At 35.1% G+C, this 22732-nt stretch overlaps 1 protein-coding gene across 4 annotated transcripts in view; it reads left to right on the forward strand.

Annotated features, from left to right (window-relative positions):
* The window catches only part of BCKDHB (branched chain keto acid dehydrogenase E1 subunit beta), a 104065-nt gene extending 81895 nt beyond the window's left edge, over positions 1 to 22170 (forward strand). Inside the window, exons 10-11 of one of the 4 annotated variants that reach the window (XM_052696612.1) lie at positions 3765 to 3901; positions 9142 to 9166. In XM_052696612.1, the coding sequence (XP_052552572.1) occupies positions 3765 to 3901; positions 9142 to 9151 (147 nt within the window). In that variant the 3' untranslated portion in view covers positions 9152 to 9166. Of the gene's footprint in view, positions 1 to 3764; positions 3902 to 9141; positions 9167 to 17903; positions 18057 to 18165; positions 18187 to 19599; positions 20569 to 21841 lie in introns of those variants that run through there. The other 3 variants (XM_052696621.1, XM_052696630.1, XM_052696639.1) reach the window with 3 other exon arrangements.
* The last annotated feature ends 562 nt before the right edge of the window (positions 22171 to 22732 follow it).

Raw genomic sequence — 22732 nt, forward strand, 5'->3', positions numbered from 1 at the left:
GGTGTTGCGTGCAGAAACTACCATGTGTCACTTTTTGCAAGCTGGACATTTTCCTTCCTAGTCTGTACAGAAGTACAAGCAGAAATAAAGCATAAACAAATCTAGAAGCCAAACTGGGGAGCTTTGCCATCACCACAGTGCACTTCGTTATTGCCATTTATTCTGACCACAGTGCAGTTGGGAGTGCTGCTTGTGTCAAGAGTTTGTAGAATGTGTCTGCCACTTGAAGTTAAAAGTGCATATGGAAGAGTGCACACTGAACTGATTGATCAAAACAGACTTGTGGTGAATACAGCAAGTTCTCATCGCTTTCTCAGGTGCTGACTTTCACACAAGCAGGTAAGTTTAGGTTGGACATTAAGAAACACTTCTTTACAGAAAGGGTGGTTAAACATTGGAATAGGCTCCCCAGGGAGGTGGTTGAGTCCCCGTCCCTGGATGTGTTTAAGAGCCTTTTGGATGTGGTGCTCGGAGATATGATTTAGCAGAGGGTTGTCAGAGTTAGGGTACTAGGGCTAGGCTGCGGTTGGACTTGATGATCCTTGAGGTCCCTTCCAACATGAGTAATTCTATGATTCTATGATTCAATCCAGTTGAGTTGCTATAAGTATAAAGGAAAATCAGTTGTCTTTTACGAATTTTGAAATAGTAGTATTTGATAATGCATATGCCTGTCATTTTGTGTGGCCGAAATACCCTGCCTGAGTACAGTAGGGCTGAACCGATGGAAAACAGAGTGGGGAACTGTTTTGGTTTAAGTCCACAGGTCAGTGGGCTGCAAGTAGTTTGCTCAGTAAAGTAAATACAACCAAGGAAATTTAGTGTTTTTTAGCTTGTTCAGCATTGTTTCTTTCACAAAAAACAAAAACAAAAACAAAAAAACCCAAGCCAACAACAAAACCAACCCAAACATTACCTACGTTTACAGTTTCAGATTGCTACAATACTTGTACCCAATAATACTGTCAATGCTGTAACACAGTGAGATCATTTCCTTATGAAACTATAAATACCAATCTCTGATTTACTTTGTGCAGTTTTCAGTTACTCTAACCTTTGGAGATAGCATTCCTTGTGCAGTTTGCTTCTGTCATCTCCCACTGAAGTGTAAGAGTTTTAAGTAAAACTGAAAGCATTTTGCAGCTTACAGTACTGGTGTTTTTAATCTCAATGTAACTTTAAGCTCTTCTGACTATTTAAACCACCCTCTTTGTTTGCATAGTAGAGAGGAATGGTAACTAATGAATATTAGAATGAACGAATTTAGCATGTCTTTCTATTTAAATGTTAATCCCATTTCCAAATCAATATTTCAGAGAAAAAAAAAGCATATTTTTGGTATTACCTTGTAGTATATTCTTTTCTTTCTTTCTTTCTTTCTTTCTTTCTTTCTTTCTTTCTTTCTTTCTTTCTTTCTTTCTTTCTTTCTTTCTTTCTTTCTTTCTTTCTTTCTTTCTTTCTTTCTTTCTACATAGCTTGATACTAAAAGATAACAAATTATCCCTAATTCTCTTTAAGTAAACCAGCGTATTTGCAAAGTATCACCATTTCAATTCAGTTTTTAAAAATCTTTATTTTCTCTAAACACAGCTTAAGTTGATTGCCTTTTGAGTTAATTGCTTGCATGTGCTCTAGTTTGTAGTAGGTCTACAGCTTTGATATTTGAAAGCTACTCTGCCTATTTCATAGCATGAGATTTTTTTTACAGTACATTGCAGAGTATAAATACAGAACTGAAATACAGAACAGTAACTTAAAACAGTCTTTCTTCAGTAAAATGATCTATTTATCTTTTGCCATTCTCTGCAGACTATCAATGTTCTAAAGATGAAAAAAGAATATGTTATTAGAAACCATGTTATCTGTTGAGAATTTTTTTTTTTAAATTAAGAAAAATCTGAGAAATCTGAAAAGCAGCACACTGTAAATCTGAAACTTCAGTTTTCCGTGTGTAGAAATCATGGTATTAATTATGGTATTGTATCTGAAACTCAGTATGTTCAAGCTTTTTTTTTTTAATCAAGGTGAAAAATTTCCTTTTTACAGCTGTTCGTAGGTTTCACAGTCAAGAACAGCTTTGAGTAATACGACGGAAATTTCAAGGGCTACATTTGTACTCTTGCCAAATGTAATTAATTAAGTGTAAAAAAAAAAATACCTCAGAGGCTAATCTTACAATAATTAAAATACGCAAACTGCAGTCATCGTATTTTTAAACAGTTTACTGAACGTGAATCATCTGTCAGTTGAAGCTGAAACACAGGTCTAGCTCCACATGCTTTATAATCTGATCCCAGCATATAAAATCTTTGGAGCAATATAAACGTTTGTGTAAATGAATTGTTTTAACTTTCAATTCTCATAATATAAATGCCTTGAATCGTGAAACCTCAGACCGAAGATATTCCATCAGGGAGGCAGAAATGCTAGTAACAGTGAAATCCAAAAAGCGTACAAGAAACAGCTTTTGGGTTTATGAGTCCAAAGACAACTCACGTGGTGTTCCTGCAAAAACTTAAGGAGAAAAAAAAAAACAACAAAAACCCACTGCTTAAATCCCACATCATAATGTGAAAGCTCCGTGCTTTTGTTGGACAGCTGAAATGGATGAATCCTAAAGTATTTTAAGATTGGCTGCTGCTCTGAGTACAGTTAAACTTATACTGTGCAACATTGTCACAGAAAATAAGTTATCTGCAAGCCCAAGTTTCTGTAATTAAATCCTGGAAGGCCCCTTGGGTGGCTAGCATTGACTGGTGTTATTCAAGAGAAAGAAGCATTGCATTTCGTTTACGAAATACTCAAATAGAAAAATAATGCATCTGCCTCTTTACCTAATATAGTTTCAGTGTTTTTCTCTAAGATGAAGTGAGGAAGATGTGCAGATTCTTGTGTTTGAATGCGTTTGTAAGGCATGGATAGGTCCAAGGAAGTAGTAGGGAAAGCAGAGAGGTGAATATCAGTGAAGACTTGGAGAATAAATGGTCACCTAGAACCACCAGGGCTGCCTGTACATTCGTTGTTCCAAAAGTAATGCATTCTATTTATTTCCATGGAAACTGCAACAGATACAAAGAGCACAGTAACACTGTTTTATAGAGCAAAGTCTTAGCTATTAAACTTTTTTTTTTTTTTTTTTTTTCAACATAGTCACTTAGAGTAGTTCTGCATTGTCACCAGCAATGAATAGGGGCAGGCACACCAAACTCATAAAAATCTGCAACAGTGGAGGTGACTCACTCTCACCACTGCTGTAATACACCACTCACTGCCTCACTGTGCTCATAGCCACTGTTTGGTCTCCATAAAGATTCCGTAACATTGATGAATGTCAATGGCTGGCATTTTTTCTGCATGGTGGAATTCTATTCCATACCTTTGCTTCGTATGCCCTTCCATGTCAGAGTGCTTCTCTGCTGCTACTTGTTGCATGGCAATAGAATGTCATGGAATATTTGTGGGATGGTTCCACTGCCATACTACCTCTTACGTTGTGGGCCAACGAAATAGGAGGCGTTACTTTCGAAGTCACCCTAGTACTTAGTCCCTGTAAACCTATTATTGCAGTCAGGCAGGTAGGTAACTACATACATCTTTTTCATCCTTTAAACAAGAAAAAGGCAAAGTTCCCTTGTATTTTGAACTAGTGTGGATTTTTTTGACAAAATGCCTTTCTGTCAGAAAATGCCATCGTTAGATCTTTTTGCCATTTTTGCCATCTTTTTGCCAGACAGTTTTGTCAGGCAGCAGTTTTGTCTTTCCAGATGGAACTTCTGACATGCTTGATTGAAAATCTGAATCATTTCCCTGGTCTGTTTCCACATTTTTGCATTCATGACCATTGGATGAAATGTATGTACGAGGAGGAATACAAAGGAACACAGGAGCTCCAGTCCCCAAGGTGAGCACCTTGGCCATGGAGCAAAAGTGCCGTATTCATGCTTGTTTGCTTGCTGTTTAGTGACACTGCTTCTGGGGTGAGAAATTAAGCACTGTTTTTGTATACTGCATAGGATGTTGCCTTGTTTCCTAGTACTACTTTTTGTCTGAAGAGCAGTTTTTGCTTCAGAGAGTTCTCTTTGATATTCAGATCATCAGAACCAACTAGGTCATTTCTTCAGCTCTAAGTTGAATTTACAGCATATCTGTTGTTCTATTATAACAGAATTGCAGTTAATTTTTCTAGATGGAAAAATGGATATTTTTTTTTTGTTTATTTGTTTCCTCAGAGATTAAAAAAAAAAGTTATGTGAAAGGGAGCGAAATTTTTTGACTGACGAGAAAAGAATGAGATTGGATAGGGGCAAACCGTTTCTTGACCCCTACAATTTACATTGGTTTCAGGGTGCCCTTTTTTAGAGCCTGGTTAATTAGTTCAAAGCCCTTTACTCTCTCCCTCCCCGCCAAAAGTGAGCAGCCTGTTTTCTCCTGCATGGCTTGGAGAAGCTGGCCATTAAGCTTTGCAAACTGGGTTTTGAATGTTTATAACATAACTATAATTCTTATTTTAAAGTAGTCAAAACTCACTTCTGATGAGATTACATTACTTACTGGTTTGGAAGCTGCACTGAAATGGAGATATAACTGTGATGAAACAGGTGTGAAGCCAGAAGCTTAGTTGCAGCCATGTGTATGAGGACAAGATTACCTTCATGGAACAATTGTATGAAAAACTCAATGGGAGCTGCCCCAAGACTTATTTCAATTTGACTTCCCAAAACATTAAGCAGTTCTTAAGCTGATCAAAGCTGAGTATTGCTTTGGGTGTTTGGGCTTGCAAAGTTCACTAGTTCTTAGCTACAGCATGTCTTCCTCATATCTGGTAATAAAAGTGATCCTCAAGAAAATGAAGGCTGCAAATGTATCTGATAAAAAGTCTCTAATAACAAATAGCTTTCATGTCTGTCATACCTTTCTAATTTCTAATCATGTTTAAAATTTGGTACATTCAGTAATTTCAGTCTCCAAGTCTATATGTGAAGTTACTACCAATGAGAAGTTAAAAATCTTGCATAGTGATGCAGGATCCTAGTTCCATAATAGCAAGAATCCTGAAATATATGCTTGGATATGTTGTGTGCTGCTGCTATATCTTGTTATGAACTTATTTCATCCTCTGTTTTATGGTGATCATCCAGATGAAATTTACATTTATCACGGTTTGCTAAGAAATACCAAATGTTTTAAAAAAAGCTAGCACTGAATTTTCTTGTGTACACTATAGGTGTCAAGATCAAGCCTGCAATGTGCACGTGTCTGAATCAACCTATATATATATTTATATTTTGATAGAATTAATGCAATTATTTGTGATAAATATATTGATAGAGTTATGCTGTATTTAATCCCAACGGGCAGAAATGAAAGAACAGAAAATGCCTCTGAAAACGTCAATTGTAACACTATATATTGCTGTGCTGAGGAAGCAAAATGTTCTTATTTATTCAGTATGATTCAGAGAAGCAATTTATCTTGAACATGTTTTGGGAATGCTTCAGATGAGCAAATAGCTTAGTAACTGATACAGAATAAGCAATCCAATTTTACTATAAGATTACTTTATCAACATTGCATTTCAAAGTCCGTTTTAACAACTTTACTTTAGAGGAATTCTGTTTGATTAAACTAAAATTGAGAAACCTAATTTCCTTTGAGGCAAAATCCTCTAATTCTACGTATTTAATCACTGTCTGTATTTAGAATGCTGAGAAAAGGCTTTCTTGTATTAATAAGGATGACAGGATTAAGAGAATAAAATGTGGATGTTTTTTATCTTTCCAAGAGTTATAAAGAATGATAGAAGTTCTCTGATTTAGCACTGAGGAGGGAGAGCTGAACTTCTCCCATTTTCATGTTTTTTTGAGCTAGTAACCATCTGATTTTGAATAATACATATAATATTACCTACAAGAGCACAGTTTTATAATGGTGGTACAGTATATTGTTAAACATTTTCCTTATCAATTCATTCAATTTCATTACTTAGGGAAGGTTAAGAAATTCTAATTGGATTCTATTGTGAGGAAATGATAATTTCCATCAGCCACTTCATTTGAGAAGTGAGTTACTCTTAAACCTGCTGACATGAATTTATAGGAACATCTTCAGAATTTGTCAAATCACCTCACAAATGCCATGTTTTCTCTGTGATGCATTTGATCACTTGCAATCTTCAATCACCTTTAAAACTGAATATTACACTAACTTTAAATTCCAGCACATAATCAAGAAACTTGAAAGTTTTAAAGTAAAATAAATGTTTTTGCCCCAAAGTATTTATTTTACATTCTAAATAGCCTATAGTTTTTTTATACTGTTATTCAGATTTATTAGCTATGACTTTAGTAATGTTCTGCAATTTACATAATTAGAAACACTCACACTATCTGAAGTGACCCATTACAAAGCAAAATGTTATAATAAAGGAAAATTACTCAGCCTTAATCACTGTTTGTTTCCAAAGATGCTGACAAACTTAACATGACATGTAACAGCCCAGAGTGAAAAGACTGAACACTAGTTGATTAGAGCTGAGAAATTCTGATATATTTTTCATATTCCCATTTTTTGAGGGGAAACAAAACAGGAATAAAGAAGTCTTGAAAACATCTGTTTTAAGACAGCAAACAGTAGTCCTTTAGAAAAGTTACAGCAAATAAGGATGAAATCTTTTAAAAGATAATTGGTTATTGGAAACTATTATACTAAGAAATAACATAAGAAAACTGCAAAGCAGCAGCTTAAGTTTCGGGATGCTTTGTTCACCACACTGCAGTAAGCCTCAGCCATTGCTCTGCTTGGTCAGAGGGTCTTCTAGACTGAAGTTGTTTATTAACCACTAAAAGTTAAGCTTTTCTTTCTCTATAATTTGCGGTGACCAGTAAAATAAGTAGAAACATCTTGAGAAATTATCTGCTGTTCAGAGAAAGCTGCTTAAACCTCTTATTTTTGTAGAGCATTCAAGATAATATTAATTTTTTTACTATGGATAGGAAACTATGCAACCAATGAAACCCATAATTTCTGGAATATCCCTGAATTCATATGGGATACAAACCATGAAAATAATGTGTTACATGTGAGTTTTATTTGCCTGTTTTTTTTTGTTTTTTTTTTTTTAACCTAACCACTAAAGAAGACATTTGAAACACATTTCCTGACTTGATCAAGACACAAAGGACAATGTTAAGCTCTTTAAGCTGGATCTTCAGTAATATAAACTTGTATCTGCAGTATCTGAAGGATTCTTCCTAACAGTTGTTAGCAGAACTGGTGGGCTGTATTTCTACCAGCTGATATGTGAAAAAAAACAAACAGAAACAAAACTGAGAATTAATGCAGTAACCAAATGCAAGGAGAACAATTTTTGTGCATACCGTTTTTTTTTTTAATTGTTTTTTTGTTTTGTTTTGTTTTGTTTTGTTTTGTTTTGTTTTGTTTTCTGCACTGGTTTCCCATCTTCGTGGCTTTGCAGAGGGATAAAATACTGGTTTTATTCAGTTATTGTATTCTGATACAATTTTTTGTCAGACTAATGTTTTCTTAAACTAAATTTGTTACTGAGTTTGTGAGGTCTTAAATAGAAAGTCTGTATTGTGCCAAAATCAACCTAAAGGATCCTGGTATAATAAAATCTTGATGGTAAAAGATCTGCAGGGTATACGATGAACTTATAAAATTTATTTATTACTATTATTTTTTACATAATCATGTAGCTTATTAGTTGGGCAAAAGAGGAAGAGGTGATTGAACTTGGATCAGTTATACTCTGCTCAGTTACGTACCACCAACTCCAGGCAGCTGGATGAAAGGACAAGTGCTTTTCCAGAGAGTTTTACAGTAGAAGTAGTGTTTATTTAATTGTACAAGATACTGGTAGGATCTTCTGTGGAGCAGTGTAAGAATCATAGTTGTCTAATTTTAAGAAAAATGTATTGGAACCAGACTGTCTCAGTGAGGAGCTGTGAGGGAAGATGGGCAATGTGGAGAGCTTGCTTTGTGAGCTCCTTTGCAGTGCCCAGGTCAAAATAAGGGCTAGATAACCATCAGAAAGACAGTGTTTTACTAACACTGGGCAACTAAATGAATTTGGGTTTAAAATTTGAAGAAGAATTGTAATATTTCCTGTTAGAAAGAAAGAGCAGGCTTTAAAATCTGGTAAGTACAGTATAATACAATCTGTTTATGATAGAAGCCATGGCCGTCTGTATTGGCTGAGATTTGACTTCCATTCTGTGACCTCATCAAGTCTTGGAACCTCGTGCTTTCTCGGAAACTCCTAAAAGAAAAGCTGTTCAGGTAGACATGCCACAGTGGCCTGATTTATTGAGCAGAATTAAGACACGTAGGGTAGTAGAAGCAGGAATTTCCCTGAATGGTTGGTCACTGTTTAAAAATGTGTTTTGGTTTTGTGGTTGCACAGCTGGAAGAAAACATCAGTACCAGCATACTTCATCTCCGACTTCTGCCATCAGAGATGATGTGATGGGTCAGGAATTCTGATTAGGGCAATGGTGGGTTTGGCCACCAGCAAAAGAAATGAACCTAAAGAAAAGCTCTGATTTCCACAGAATTCTGCTTTTTGGTTTCTCTAATGTTGCTTCTTATTATATGTCATATATCCCAGTCTCTGTGTCTGAAAATGGCTGGAGGTTCTGCTACTGTGTAATTACAGATTACTGGGTTTAAGCCCAGTGTTTTTCCAAAAATATGTTATACATTGAGGAAATCAGTTACATAGAGACAGACCCTTGATTCTTAAATGGTCCTGCTTTAATGTAACAACTGTGGATTTTGTTTCAGAGGAGAGAGATTGACTGCTGTTTTGCTGATTACCTTTGCTGAATCAGACCTTCTGAACGTTAAAACAATCCTCATTCACATCACAGTTCTGATTTATACTTCCTTCTGTTATCCGGTTCCTCTAGCATGCAGTTTGTGTTGATAAATTCATTTCAGCAAAATTTGTACTTACTTTAGAAATTGAAAAATAACTTTCTGAATTGCTTAGATGAGGGAACTGTTTTGATTTTTACCATTTAGCAGTCATTTTGGGGAAAAGAAAACCTGAGCTTTCACTGTGTTGCAATTTGCTTTTTGCAATATCACCGGTAGCTTATTTTTACTTTCCTTTCATGGCAGCTCTAGTTGAAGTGATGCTTTGTGGAGCTGAAAAGAAGAAAAGTCTGCCGGGTGCTTGATATTAACTGAGATAACGTTATAGATAGTTCACTTTTTGCTCTATGTCTTCATTCTTTGTGCAGTAGATAATATTGGTAGGAGAGAGAGGTTAGGTTGCCTAAACATTTATAGTTTTCTCTGCAGCAGAAAGTTCAATAGTGGAGGGAAATGTAGTGTTTTATAGTTGATTTAATATAAAAGTAAAGTTCACATCATTGTAGTATGATTTTTAAATCTTCAGTAGGATTAATTCATTGTTTCTCAGTATTTTTCTATGGCAATCCTTACTTTTTGTAAAACCTTGTTGCATTTCTCTCCAGACAATTTTTTTCTTTTCTTTTTTTTTTTTTTTTCTATAGAATAAAATATATGTATATAAAGTAAAAATCACCTCACTATTGAGAAGTTTTTCTCTATATATGTACCAGTCAGTTACAGCCACTATATGGGAGGATATTTAATATATGAGTTCAAACTTTGCACAAGAATACTTCTGTCTGTGGGTTTGAGTCGTCAAGCAGGTTCCTATAAATTAAGTTAAATACACCAGTAAAATGGCAGTTTGTTTTAAGGAATATGCTATAAAATTTCTTATACAGCTGTTTCGAGTAATCTAATACTCCCCCCTTCTCTCATTTTACAGAAATGGTATGTTAGAAAATGCTATAGGAAAACACTAGAACCCACTTCTTCATGAGTGGAAGAGATCATTTCCTTTACTTGCCTCTCCACTGGTTTGCAATACAGAAGTGTTCAATGATGGGCAGTCAGAATGACAGCGATGCTTAAAATTATGCTGTCACAAAAATGAAAATGCTTTGATATAAAATGTCTTAAATTATTTAATACCAGCAGATAAAATTACATTTCCTTAGAATTTAATTAATGCGTTGAGTGAAGTACTTCTGTTTTACTGTTTTGCTGGGCTGAATGTGTAGATTGACAAGGCTGTTTTTTGCAAGTATGTCTGAGCTGTCTAAACAGCTGTAAAACAGCTGTAAAAACCACTCACTAGCTGTTAAAACTCAAAGTAGTAAATCCTTTCAGTCACTTCTGGCACACTGAGCTTATCTAAGAGATGATTTTTCAAAATATTTAAATAAGTGATTACAATGGTAGGTGATAGTGATTCAGAAGTACAAAATGGGATTATATTGATAGAGTATTACAAGCTTTGTGTTTAAAAGGTGTTTTTTACAATTAGAAGTCAGATGATCCTTACTTAAAAATATTAAATATTAACTGTGTTGCTTGTTGATGAAGAGAAACAACTTGTGATCTGCAAACATTTTTATGTGCAAATAATTTAATGCAGATAATTTAACTCCATTGTTTTCACTTGGATTTTTCTCCAGTATTAACAGTATGACAGTTTGCAGGATCATTGACTGAACAGATGAGTTAGTAATGTCAACTAATTAAATAAAGCAATTATCTTCTGATACGTTTGAGCCTAGAAAACCGTTATAACTGTGGGACTAAAAGACAAGCTTAGAAAGTATGTGGTCCCACTGCAAAATATTCACATTTACTACTAGTTTTAAGACTCTGAATAGTAAACTTGAAAATTATTATAGAAAATACAATTTGTGGTAACCATGCTATAAGGTTGTTTGTTACTCTGCAGAATAAGTAGCGTCTGTAATTTGTAGGAAAGACTGTAGATTGTTTCAGATAGGGTGAAAAATACAGAAATAGGAAAAAATTGTATTTCTAGAACTTGTAGAGAAAAGGCAGGAAGTGATCATTTGGTGGAGTACAGTTAAATATAGAAACCCCTACTTGCCAAAAGGCATTAGTAGGGTTCATTTGAGACAAGAGCATATTCTAGCAATCTTCAAGTACTGTTATATCCTCCTGAGCTTTTCTGTTGTGTGCTGTGTATTTTGTAGAGTCGCGTCTGTTGCTGCATCTCATAAATAAAAATAAAATTGTTTAGCAATAAAGTTATGAATTTTCAATGAAAAACTTCAATTCTGTCAATTTGTCATTCTGAGTTGAAAGTATTTAAATTCTGGTCTTGGAGTCTGTCACAGTAGATATAAATTGTGTAAAATTTTAAAGGAAAATCTTTTTGGATAAAGCATGATAGGATGGAGAGGAGTTAAAATTACTTTTTGTTTTTGTCTCCACTTATGGGAAGGATAAATTGATACAAACAGATTTTTTGTTGTTTTGTTTTTTAAATACCTTAGAATTATGATGGTGATTTTTGTTTTGTACTACCAGGACTACTAATTCACTGACTGAGTCTTTGGTCACAACAGCTTCCAGTTACTGCTGTTATCATGAACATTTCCTGGAGTGACTGTGTTGTAAATTTGACCAATAGAACTTTAACAACCCAGTGCAAGACTGATATAGTTTGTTAGGATTATTGCTGTGCAGTTGTGAAACCAGCTGTAATTTGGAGTTTGGAGGCAGTCTTCAAACCATTGTGTGTGCAAGAGAATCTACCTGCATCAGACGTTTCTTCCATAACTGATGTTGCAGCTAATGAAAGTCAAAAAAGTGGCATGATAAACAAGAAATGAAATATTCTTGAGTCCATATGAAAGTCCTCCATGTGTAACAGGGCTATGTGATGGAAATGAATAAAGGTAAAGAAATGTGTCATTGGTGACTCCCACCATCCATAAACTATTGAAGCTAGAGAAATTAGTTTACATTTTCTTGATGAAATTGCAGAACTTGAAAAACTCACAGTTAATATTTCATGAGCAGCGTTGTTTTCTTACTGTAAGGAGCTCAGTAATTCTGTGATTTCAGTACATGAGCTACAAAAGGTGTGACTCCACAAAAATAATGCACATGGATTTATTTCAAAAGTTGAAATTCAGCCCGTAATAAGGAGTATGTCCTGAATTTCTGATCAATTCTTCTTTCTGGATATTTACAGCTCCCAAAGGTACAAGTGACAACGAATACGACATTCTCCTCATTTGTTTTACTTGGCTAATTATGCACATTCTTTTCTGTGAAATGGAAGTAATGAGCTTAGCAGAGTAAATTGGTTATTTTTTAATATAAAGAAATTGCAAATGGTCTGGAAAAATATGCAACAGAAACATTTTTCAGGGACATGAAGAATAAAAAACATCCTTTCAGTGTCATTATTTTCATCAACTAATAATATGCCAGAAACAAAGCATGGAAACATGTATCTGCAGTGTATCAAGGATAACAGAAAATTAATGTATTGGAATCTCTAGACAGTGACTTTCCAGAAAATATTTGTTTAATATTTCAATCTTTTTTTCTTTTTTTTAACTTATAGAACCCAGCATTGACTTGCAAGATAGCTGTTGGCATGTAGCCACCCAATAGTTGCTATAAGAGACCTAATACCATTTTATGGGATTGCAGTTATGTCTGTAGCACCAGCCGTTTGCATCCTGTCTGAGGGGAGCAGTTTTGCAAATACTTTATTTACTACCTGCAGATGTTTTTATTCTCACATTTAATATGTCGGGGTCACTACCACATGTATTAACCTCATTTTACTTTTTGTTCAAATTCCTTCAGCATTTATTGGGAAACGTAGAAATACATTTACTTTATGTTTGTATGTTATGTTTATAAAAGAAATATATGTGTCCAGTAACCACTTCCCTGTCTCTTGTGTCCCCTTCCCTTCTCTTGCTTTTGGATTGTATGTATTACATACATATAATTTGATGGAGACAATATTTAAAATGGACATGCTTTGTCCCTTTCTTTTCTGGTAAAGTTCTTAATATAAATAAGTCTTTTACAAAGCTTCCTTTCTATTTTTTTATTTCCTTTTTTTCCAAGTTTGAGATAAGTATGATTAAGCAAGATTGTTAAAATGCTTCATTATGGTGTATGTCTGGATTCTAAACATTCTGAAATCAGTAAATATTCACTGTAATTAGATCCACTCTCGTTAAAAATAGCTGGAGTAAATTCTTATGTTAGTATGATAATGATGGCTATAAGGGATTGGAATTAATTGGAATTAAGCTTGTGCATTTCATATTATAATGCTTTATCTTTTGTGTAGTAAAATTGGGCTTCATCTATAAATATTGTTTTATGTGATTCGGTCCTCTAAAGACAATATTTGCCATTAATTGCTTTATTGCTTTTTTATGGTAACAGGTCAATAAATTATACAAAACAAATCCCCCTCCCTCGAGGACTTCTTTATTTCTAATTGCCAATTTGTTTTCCAATTAAGATGTTTTCTATTTGGAAATCCAAAAATAAATAATTTTAGCAGTGAACTGTTATCTGTGTTTTTCAAGATATTAATTATGTAAATTCAAAGAGCTGGTAACAAATAAAAGCAAGCATTGCAAGCTGTACTGTGTTATAAAAGAATCATTGCGACGTGCTCTCGTAAAAAGCAGAAAGCTCTGTGGTGGAATTAAATACAAAAAGGATAACCTCAGTGCTCTTTGAGGAAAAAAACTATCACTATTAAAGCTGTCAGGAAGAGTTATTAAGTTATATATAACTTAAAAGCATTATTTTAAGTCGAGTCAGGCTAAACGAGTGGAAAAAAAAAACGTCCTCTAAAAATTGAAACAAAAACATTGCTTCAAAATATCCCTTGGATGTACCGCACTTACGCAGCTCATGGAAGTGGCTGTTCAAAAGGATGGAACATATATTTTGTCAAAGCAAATTCTGTTTAAAATTTGCAGCGTTCAGTGCTTGCAGCTGTCGATTACTGGTGCTACAATGGAGACACATAACAACTGGCACTGCTTGACGTTTCCCTTCTTGAAAGTAAACTGTGCAAATTAGGGAATTTTTAGAATCAGAAACCAAAGAAAGGCTTCATCCGTACTTGGAGTTTGTATCCATAAATCCTCCTTTTATGGAACAGATATTTTATTGACTACTTCTTTTGAAAATCTCTGTATTTTGTTACATGTAAATATATATTAAAATGAGCTTATTATTTATCTAGAATAGGATTCATTTCATTCTTACAGTAGTAGATAATACACAGTTGAAAATTTGCAAGGGGAAATAATAGCTAATGTAAATGTAACATTCCTCTACAACATGATACAGAATAAGTTTTCTTAACTGTTTGAACCCACACTTAAATTCAGGACAATGGCATATCTGAAATAAAAATAACAGAAAAGAAAGTGAATCTCTAAGGTAATAAGTATTTTCTCTGAAGTGTTCTTTGAATGTATATGTTCTGAATTTTGCCATTTTATCATCTATATATATATGTATTTCTTATAGTACAGTCTGTAGATATGATGCAAAATTCAGAATTCTAGTTGACAGAAATTTCACAACTGGATTAAACCTTTGCAAGCAGTCACTGAGTTCTTGGGTGTAAGTTCTGCAATTACTGTCTGCAGAAAAGCAGTCCTTCGTGAAGTTTTCCTACCGTTTGTCTTACAAAATGGGCCTTAACTTATTTGTAATCTTGTTTCTATCACAGCAGCTAAACTCCAAGAGAAATACTGAAACTGCATCCGATCATGTTAGTCTTTAAAGTTGACTTTTGATTTGTCACAACATCTAAATTCCGTGAAAAAAGAGTTCACTGTTGTCAGATAGCAGCTCTGTAGTCATGTGATATTGTTTAAGCTCTCCATCTCTTCTGGGTATCCGTAGTGTTGCTAAATAAGAGTAGCATGGGAGAGGAACATAAAATGTTGCAGAAATAACTGATTTTTTAACAGAACTTTTCTCAGCTTCAGGAATAGTCTACAGAGAAGAATAAAAAAGGTTCCCTAAGCAGCGTCAATGATCAGGGAAAAATGAACTAGATCCAAAACATATGGAAATGAAAAGACTGAAGTAGATATATAATTATTAGTATTATTTCCAAATCATCTGTCTTACTTAGTTACACATTAAATAGCGTCATTTACTGTTACTTATAGGAATGTTTGCATATGGAACTTTGTTTGCTTTATTTAAAGGATGATGCAGATTCCCTTTTGCAGAAGAAAGAACTGGAGCAATGAACTCTTAAGTATTTTCTTACTGGCCAGATGCCTACAAGTTCTTTTTCTGAACTATTCCAGATTGCTTCATTTCTCTATAAGATGCAGAAAGATGAGTAATACTTTCTTTCAATAATGTCCAAAATGAGTTTGTTTTTTCATCGCTTTTGTACCATTCCATATCTCTATAAATACCCGCCGTTCCAAGTTCTACATGTTTTCAATGGTTTTGCACTGATTTAGCAACACTAAAGTCAAACCTGAGAGCCTGTTTCTCTGATGAGAGTAAAGCACACACTTCAGGACCTTATTGAATGATAGCGTGAAGCTAAAATTAACTTGGGTGAAGTTTTTCACATGAGCTAGAATACAATACTTTAAGGAAATAGTGGGTCTGTACCCAGTAACAGAGACTGTGTTTTAAGTAGAATCCTGCAATATCCGCAAATCCTTGTTTTCAACATTTATTCTAAAAATCAAGGCACAAGATTCTTCTGTGGTGTCATGTGTGATACATTTGACTGATTGTTCTGAATTTCAGAAGTTGGAACTGTACTCCTGAGTAGTTTTGAACTCTTCCTAAATTCATGTTAAGCATCAAAGGTCAAAAGGAAAGAATATTTCTAACTAAAAAGACTTTATGGAATATAACCGTGTATGTTACCAGAGGCACTGAGTGAAATTCAGGGAAATGAAGGTAATTGGCAAAAGTCATATCGATTAACTGAGGCCAGAATTTTACTTCTGCAGTTCAGAAGCAATGATTTCCTTCTGTCTGATCTCTTTAAAGTTAGGACAATTTGGATGTATTACACTAATAACCTTGTTTCCTTCTGACCATTTTTCTCTAACAGAAAGTTATTTTTTGCTTCATTTGAATTTTGGAATCTAATATATACTAAACAAGAGTTTTTTTTTTTCATAGCTATTTTCAAAATTGAACTTTAAAGTTTGTACTGAATCAGAAAACCCATACCTATTTTGCTTCAAAACCATTTAATTTTTTAAGATTTTTCCTAACTCCTTTCCCTGGATGATATGAGATTTTAAAGTAGACTCTCTTAAATAAACAGAGATTTACTGAAGGCTTTCAGTTTGCATTCCTCTGTAGTACAAGAACACTTTGAGCAGTACTAGCTGTTAGATGTGCAAATGGTATGGAGTAAATCCACTAAATTTATAATTGTGCTCTTATATCACTCTTTTAAATGCTACACTATACTTGCGCTTTTAGGCTTGTACAGTTGATGTCTTCTACTTTGTCCTTAAACAAAGCTGGATGAGATATATTTAATATTCTCAGTTATGTTTCTCTACAATATGGTTGCACAGGTGCGAAGGTGCAAATTTGATTTTGGCACAAAAATCTATGCAGCAGATGTTGCAGCATCCTGTTCTTGATCAGGTGAACAGTTGTTTCTCATACAGTCTGGCTTTTAGCAGCAGCTGTGAACAAAAATCAATTTAAGTTAGGCTATTTGATGGGCCAGTCACTTGTTTGTCAATCTTAAGAGGGGAGGTGGTTTAGGAATTTGCCTAAAGACTATAAATTTGTTAAATTAGCATATAGGACTTGCTGGCTGTATATATTTTTCTGATTGTAATGCCACTGATTAAGCACATCATCTTGTTTGCACGCATTGAAAAGTTCTGATTTCTTTTTTTGCAACCAGATACTTAGCATATGACAAGTGTAACTGCAATCTCAGAGCCACCTGAATGTTTTATTTCCTTCGAAGAAATATGCCAGTTCAAATGCACAGAAGTAGTAGCTGGAGAAAAACTGTTATATTCGTGGTGTCTTACAAATACTTTCTGTGCTGCCATATATCATGATGTATATAAAGCACTGTACAGTAGAGTTTGGCCACCATGAATTGCAAGGCAACATTCATTGGAAATAGGGATGTCTTTAGTTTCTTCATTTGTGCCCTCTGGAAAGCAAATCGATATGCTAAGGCATGGTAAAAAATGAGATAATAACTAACATCAACATTAGTTTGATGTGACAAACTACATTCTCTTGTTTCTACATGCCTTTGATCTTGTACTTGAGACTAGCAATATTCAAACCCTATTATATATTCAGTTATTAAATACTGTAACAGTTTATATGCATTCCCACGGGTTATTTTTGGATTATCGCGGTGCAATATTTTGTGCCCTGGTCGGTTGAGTAAAGAAACTCTGTTATTGCCAAATCTGATCTCTGAATAGAATAAAGGTTGTGTTTATTTGTTTAAAACATGGGTTTTACTCATGGGGTTGGAGATGTGGAAATGCATTCAAGTTAAAATTCATAATTTCCACGAGTGCTTAGCACTTCTCAGGCAGAGTCTTAATTGTAGAAAGGTACAAAGAAATTTAAATGTGATGTTCGTTGTCCAAGAAATAATATGTACTGTTAGATTACATAGATTTTCTATATGTTTAAAAGTGGTGCAGGAAAGAAACTCTTACTATTTTGTTCCTAAAATATTTGTTTTTTGGCAGCATTTGTCTGGATGTATAGCAGATGTACTATGTATAACCTGAGTACAACTTAATGCAGCACACATGTAGCAAATGAAAATAACATTAATAGAAGTTGTTATTTTAATATGGACCTTTGGGCAAAAGGAAGCAATGTTCTGGTCTGGGCTACTTATGCTGTGATATAAATAGAAGGTTTCAGTTTCCAGGACTGTCAGTCTGGCAAAGTTCATTTGACCTCAATTTGTGATGCAAGACTCCTGCAAATAATGGCCTCACTAACTTTTATTCTGTTTCTGTTAATAGGAGGAATGCTTTTTGAATTTAGAGGCTCCTATTTCAAGAGTCTGTGGCTATGACACTCCTTTCCCTCACATCTTTGAGCCTTTCTACATCCCAGACAAATGGAAATGCTATGATGCCCTTCGAAAAATGATTAACTACTGAGCAGTAACACAGGTGAGAAATACTGTTCTGCAATGGTAGTTTGCTTGTAAACTGTTTTAATGGGGTGATAGCAGGGTTTGAGGATAAAATATCACTCCTTCATTTATTTTTTCTTTCCCAGGAATTGCTTGTAATGGCTTTGGGCCTTTAGTCTGAAAAGTGTCTGAATATTTTTTAGTAGTGCCATTGAAGTCAAGTAAGATCAGATATATTTTCACCTGTATTTAAAGACTATTATTTCACAAGAAAATCGTATTGTTAAATTACATTTTTCACTATTTGGGGTGGACTTGTAATCCTGTACAAGTCCTTTACAATGAACATGACACAGGCACTGCATGACAAAGTGTAGGAAGTGAAAGTGTAGGAAGCATTTGTAGTGTTCTACTATTCTATCCAAATATAGCCATAAGGCTTATACTTTGTTCTAAAATATTTGTTCTAAAAAAACCATTCTTCTATATAACTCTGCCCTGGTAAGGCCTCCTCTGCAGTACTGCGTCCAGTTCTGGGCTCCCCAGTACAAAAAAGACAGGGATCTCTTGGAAAGAGTCCAGCGGAGGGCACAAAGATGGTGAAGGGCCTGGAGCATCTCTCCTATGAAGAAATTCTGAGTGAACTGGGTCTGTTCAGCCTTGAGAAAAGAAGACTGAGAGGGGACCTGATCCAGGTCTATAAATATCTGAGGTGTGGGGGGCAGAATGGCGAGGCCAGACTCTTTTCAGTGGTGAGTGGAGACAGGACAAGGGGAAACGGCCGGAAACTGCAGCACAGGAAGTTCCGCACAAATGTGCGCAAGAACTTCTTTACAGTGAGGTGACGGAGCACTGGAACAGGCTGCCCAGGGAGGTGGTGGAGTCTCCTTCTCTGGAGATGTTCAAGACCTGCCTGGATGCCGACCTGTGCGACCTGCTGTAGGGAACCTGCTTTGGCAGGGGGGTTGGACTCGATGATCTCTGGAGGTCCCTTCCAACCCCTACAATTCTGTGATTCTGTCCTTCTGTGATTAATGTGATCACAGAGAGATTTCTATGTGCAGAGCCTTCAGGCACCCTGGCCTATGAAGTAGTCTATTTTTATCACTTCTCTATTGTCTTTGTCTTTGATTTCATTTTAATACCGTACCAGCAGTAGTTGGCTGTGCAGTGGCCAACCACAACTTCAGAAATTATTGGGTGTTCCTACTGTAGAACTCTTGGTATTTAATAATCAAAGTTCAATAGTCTGTTGTGTTCTGATCTTTCTTTAGTTAAGTAAATCAATAGCTTTTGAGATTGAGTCTCAATAAGAAAAAAAGCATGCAGATGACACCTTAACTGGCCGGTTTTGTTTTACAACAAAGAGATCCTCTAATAGGTAAAGGAATTTGTTGCTGTTGATGCTGAGGGCCATGGGTCTCAGGAAGGCCCTCTTATTAGGAAGGCTCCCTCTTATTAGGAGCGCCCTCTTGTGTCAGTTTTACTCAAAAGTTTAGCTGTGAATTAGATTTAGGGCCAGGGGAGAAAATTATCAGTACCTTAATGTTAATCTCGTTTGCATATTTACTTTCTTCCAGGATGACTTTTTGCATTTCACCATCTTTGTTTCTCACGGTAGCTGAAAATTGAATTTCTGTATGCAAAATGGGAAATCTACTACATAGGCAGCATCTCCAAAAAATAATATAGTTCCACATACAACATGTCTCCAAAATCACCCATTATTGACATCCTATAGCATTTCTTAGTAGAATGTTGTAAACCCTTTTGTAGAGTATGCTGTCTTTTGCAGAACAGTTATTCTTGCCTTTTATCTGAGTTTAATGTATTTAACCTGTGTTGACAGTGCCTCACTTGCAGATAGTTGCTTATCTTGAGGTTGACATTACATACATTACATATTGTTTTCTTGCTCAAAGATAGAGTTTGAGAATGCATACTGTATAGCTGCCAGTGATAGAGGCAAGAGCAAAATCTGTATCTTTCAGCAGTCTCTTAGTTATTAAGATTTATAGCTAGGTTAGGTATAAGACAAATAGCTTCGAGGTAGGCATCTAGATTCCAGACAACTCTTTGTTGCTGGGAAAAAAGATAAAGAGAGAAGAGGCGGTGAGATTAAGATGGTTGTACTGTTTCTGGGTACTGGTGTCTGCCACTCATTTGGGAAAGCAAAAAAGAAGAGAAGAAAGAGAAGAAGAAACAGAGGAAAGCAGACAACAAAGTGTATAAAACACACTCTTGAACACAAATATATTGAGGGGAGCTGTAGAAAATTGCCAAGTGGTTTTCTTTTACCTTTGCAGCTTTATCTACCATGTTTGTGTGTTCTGATTTATTTTTAAATGGATTCTATAGCTGTTAACAGATGACCTTCCTAAGAGTTTGTGTGCTTATGTAAGGTGATAATGTTTCCATTACAAATTTAGCCTCTAAAATTATCAAGTTATCACACTGTTAACTTCATTATGGAGTTTTTTTCATTGTTGTTTTGTTGTATTACAAAATTTAAGCATGGTTATTAAAGGTTTAAAGATGCTGTGAATGAAGGAAGGTGTTTTGCATTTATTTTGCTTTTCGAGCACGTGTTTGAGGTGTTGTCAGCACCAAATGTCTTTTGCTGAGAACCAGTGCTACAGCTGGAAGAGGCTTGCAAGTGGCAGCAATACTTGTCCTTTCTCAGCCACTAACTTGTGCTGAGAAACAGCAAGAGACCTTTGAGATAGATAGTTTAGTACCTGTTCTCTGCAGATAATTATTATTACCCCTGTTCTTAGGCAGTACCTCATAAATGTTGAAGCACAGAAAAATTATCACTCTTATCCCCATTTGTTGAATAAAATGAAGAGACTGGACAATACATACATACATACATAACTTGAGACTAATAACCAGTTCTTTTTCAACACAGAATCCCAAATGTTGTAGGCTAGACAGCCTGCCTCTCATACTACACTGTCTGTAATCCATAGGATAAACATCCTCCACAGGCTTGAATAGATCACAGCATTTCTGACTGATTATGTTTGGATGACCAAACAATGCTGGATGACCAAAAAAAAAAAACAAAAAACCACAAAAAAACACATGGAAATGGCCTGTAAATCATATCTTATTTATCAATCCAAATAAAAGATAACACGGGTCTACTAGTGCTATGAGTTAAGCTGGCTTTTTGCTAGATTGTACCTAAGTATCTTAATCTTGCACTCAAACCTTCCTGAGAATCTGTGTCATCTACTACAGTAAAGGTATTGACTGCAGTTTTTTACAGCACCTCTCTTAAATGTAATAACAGATTAATAGGATATCTAGTAGAGCTCTAACAAAAAACAACACACATGACTCCCTGCTTAACATTCACATACTAGAGTGGGATGGAAGATACTTTATTGCATAAATGGCAGGAATTAGTATTGTCTTCTCACTAGACATCAGCACTTAATTACAGCATTTCTAATTTTTGCTCTCTTCTTGGGCAGCATTAAGAATGTAATGAAACTTTTAAAACATTAAGTAAGTGCACTGTTGGAGTTTAGACACTTTGATGTTCTGATGGTGTTTACATCACATTGCGTAATTAGGCACCTTGATGCAAAGCATCTCCATTCACTTACCTTTACCTTCCTTTTCATCAATGGTTAGAAGTGGATTTAACCCAAATGTACACCTAATAAAGGATTTTTTTTTTTTTAATATACGGCAGAGAGCATTATGAGTTTAAAAAGGAAGAATACCTTGAAAAATGATAGGTGTTTAAATTGTGGATATTACTTTCTGCCTTAAGATAAATAATTTATTTTGTCATCTTCTTCTGCAGAGCTGAGAGGAAAAACAGGAAAGTACAGAAGTCTTCAAAACTGTTGGCACTTACTAAAAATGATTTTGGAATTCACATAGCAGACTGTTTTCTCTGAACTCAACTTATTAGTATTTATCTTGGCTGTTATTCAGGAAGTTCAAATCCTCGTTAATTATGAAATTGGTGATGGACAGGTGATTGCTATAATAAGTAGTGTCAGATGTATTTAAAGATATTCCAGATGTTTTATGAATGTTACACATTGCAGTGGTTCACAGGGTTACATCTCTAAACTTAATTGTGTAAATATTAGAAGCAGGATTTTATTCAATAAAACATATTATACAGACGTGGTCTCTTGGTTTTGTTATTGTTTTGGGAAATCTCAAAGAATCTATTGGAACTTTGACTGTATTTTCAACAAAATAAACCTTGGACAGCCAGACCAGCTGGTGCCTCTGGTGTGACTAAGACCCCCTTTAACCTGTTTGGTGAGCTGCCTTTCAGCTGACTGTACTTCATATGTAAAATGGCCCCAGATACCAATTTTCCTTCCTACAAAGGAAATGAGAACTCCATTTTTTCTTGAGTAGGGAGGAGAGATTGTGATGCATCATTGCTCTAGTTGAGAAGCTCCATTGGTTCACCCCAGTGCAATATCTGTCTTTGATATTTTTCTTCTGGAAGTGGAATGTGTTTGCATGTGAGAGATTTTTTTAAAAACGTGCTGATACACTGCAAGATTCATGCTGGTGGTGGGAGAGGAGACACTGCACGTAACATTTTCTGTCGGTGAGGGCATAGAAATGCAGAATTACCAAAAAGACTATACAATAAAATTAAACCAGAATGCTTTTTTCCTACTAATATAAGCAGCACCGAACGTCACAACGTACGAAAAGAATTCCAAC

The sequence above is a fragment of the Tympanuchus pallidicinctus genome, unplaced genomic scaffold (assembly GCF_026119805.1).
Source record: "Tympanuchus pallidicinctus isolate F22 unplaced genomic scaffold, pur_lepc_1.0 scaffold1, whole genome shotgun sequence".
NCBI lineage: Eukaryota > Metazoa > Chordata > Aves > Galliformes > Phasianidae > Tympanuchus > Tympanuchus pallidicinctus.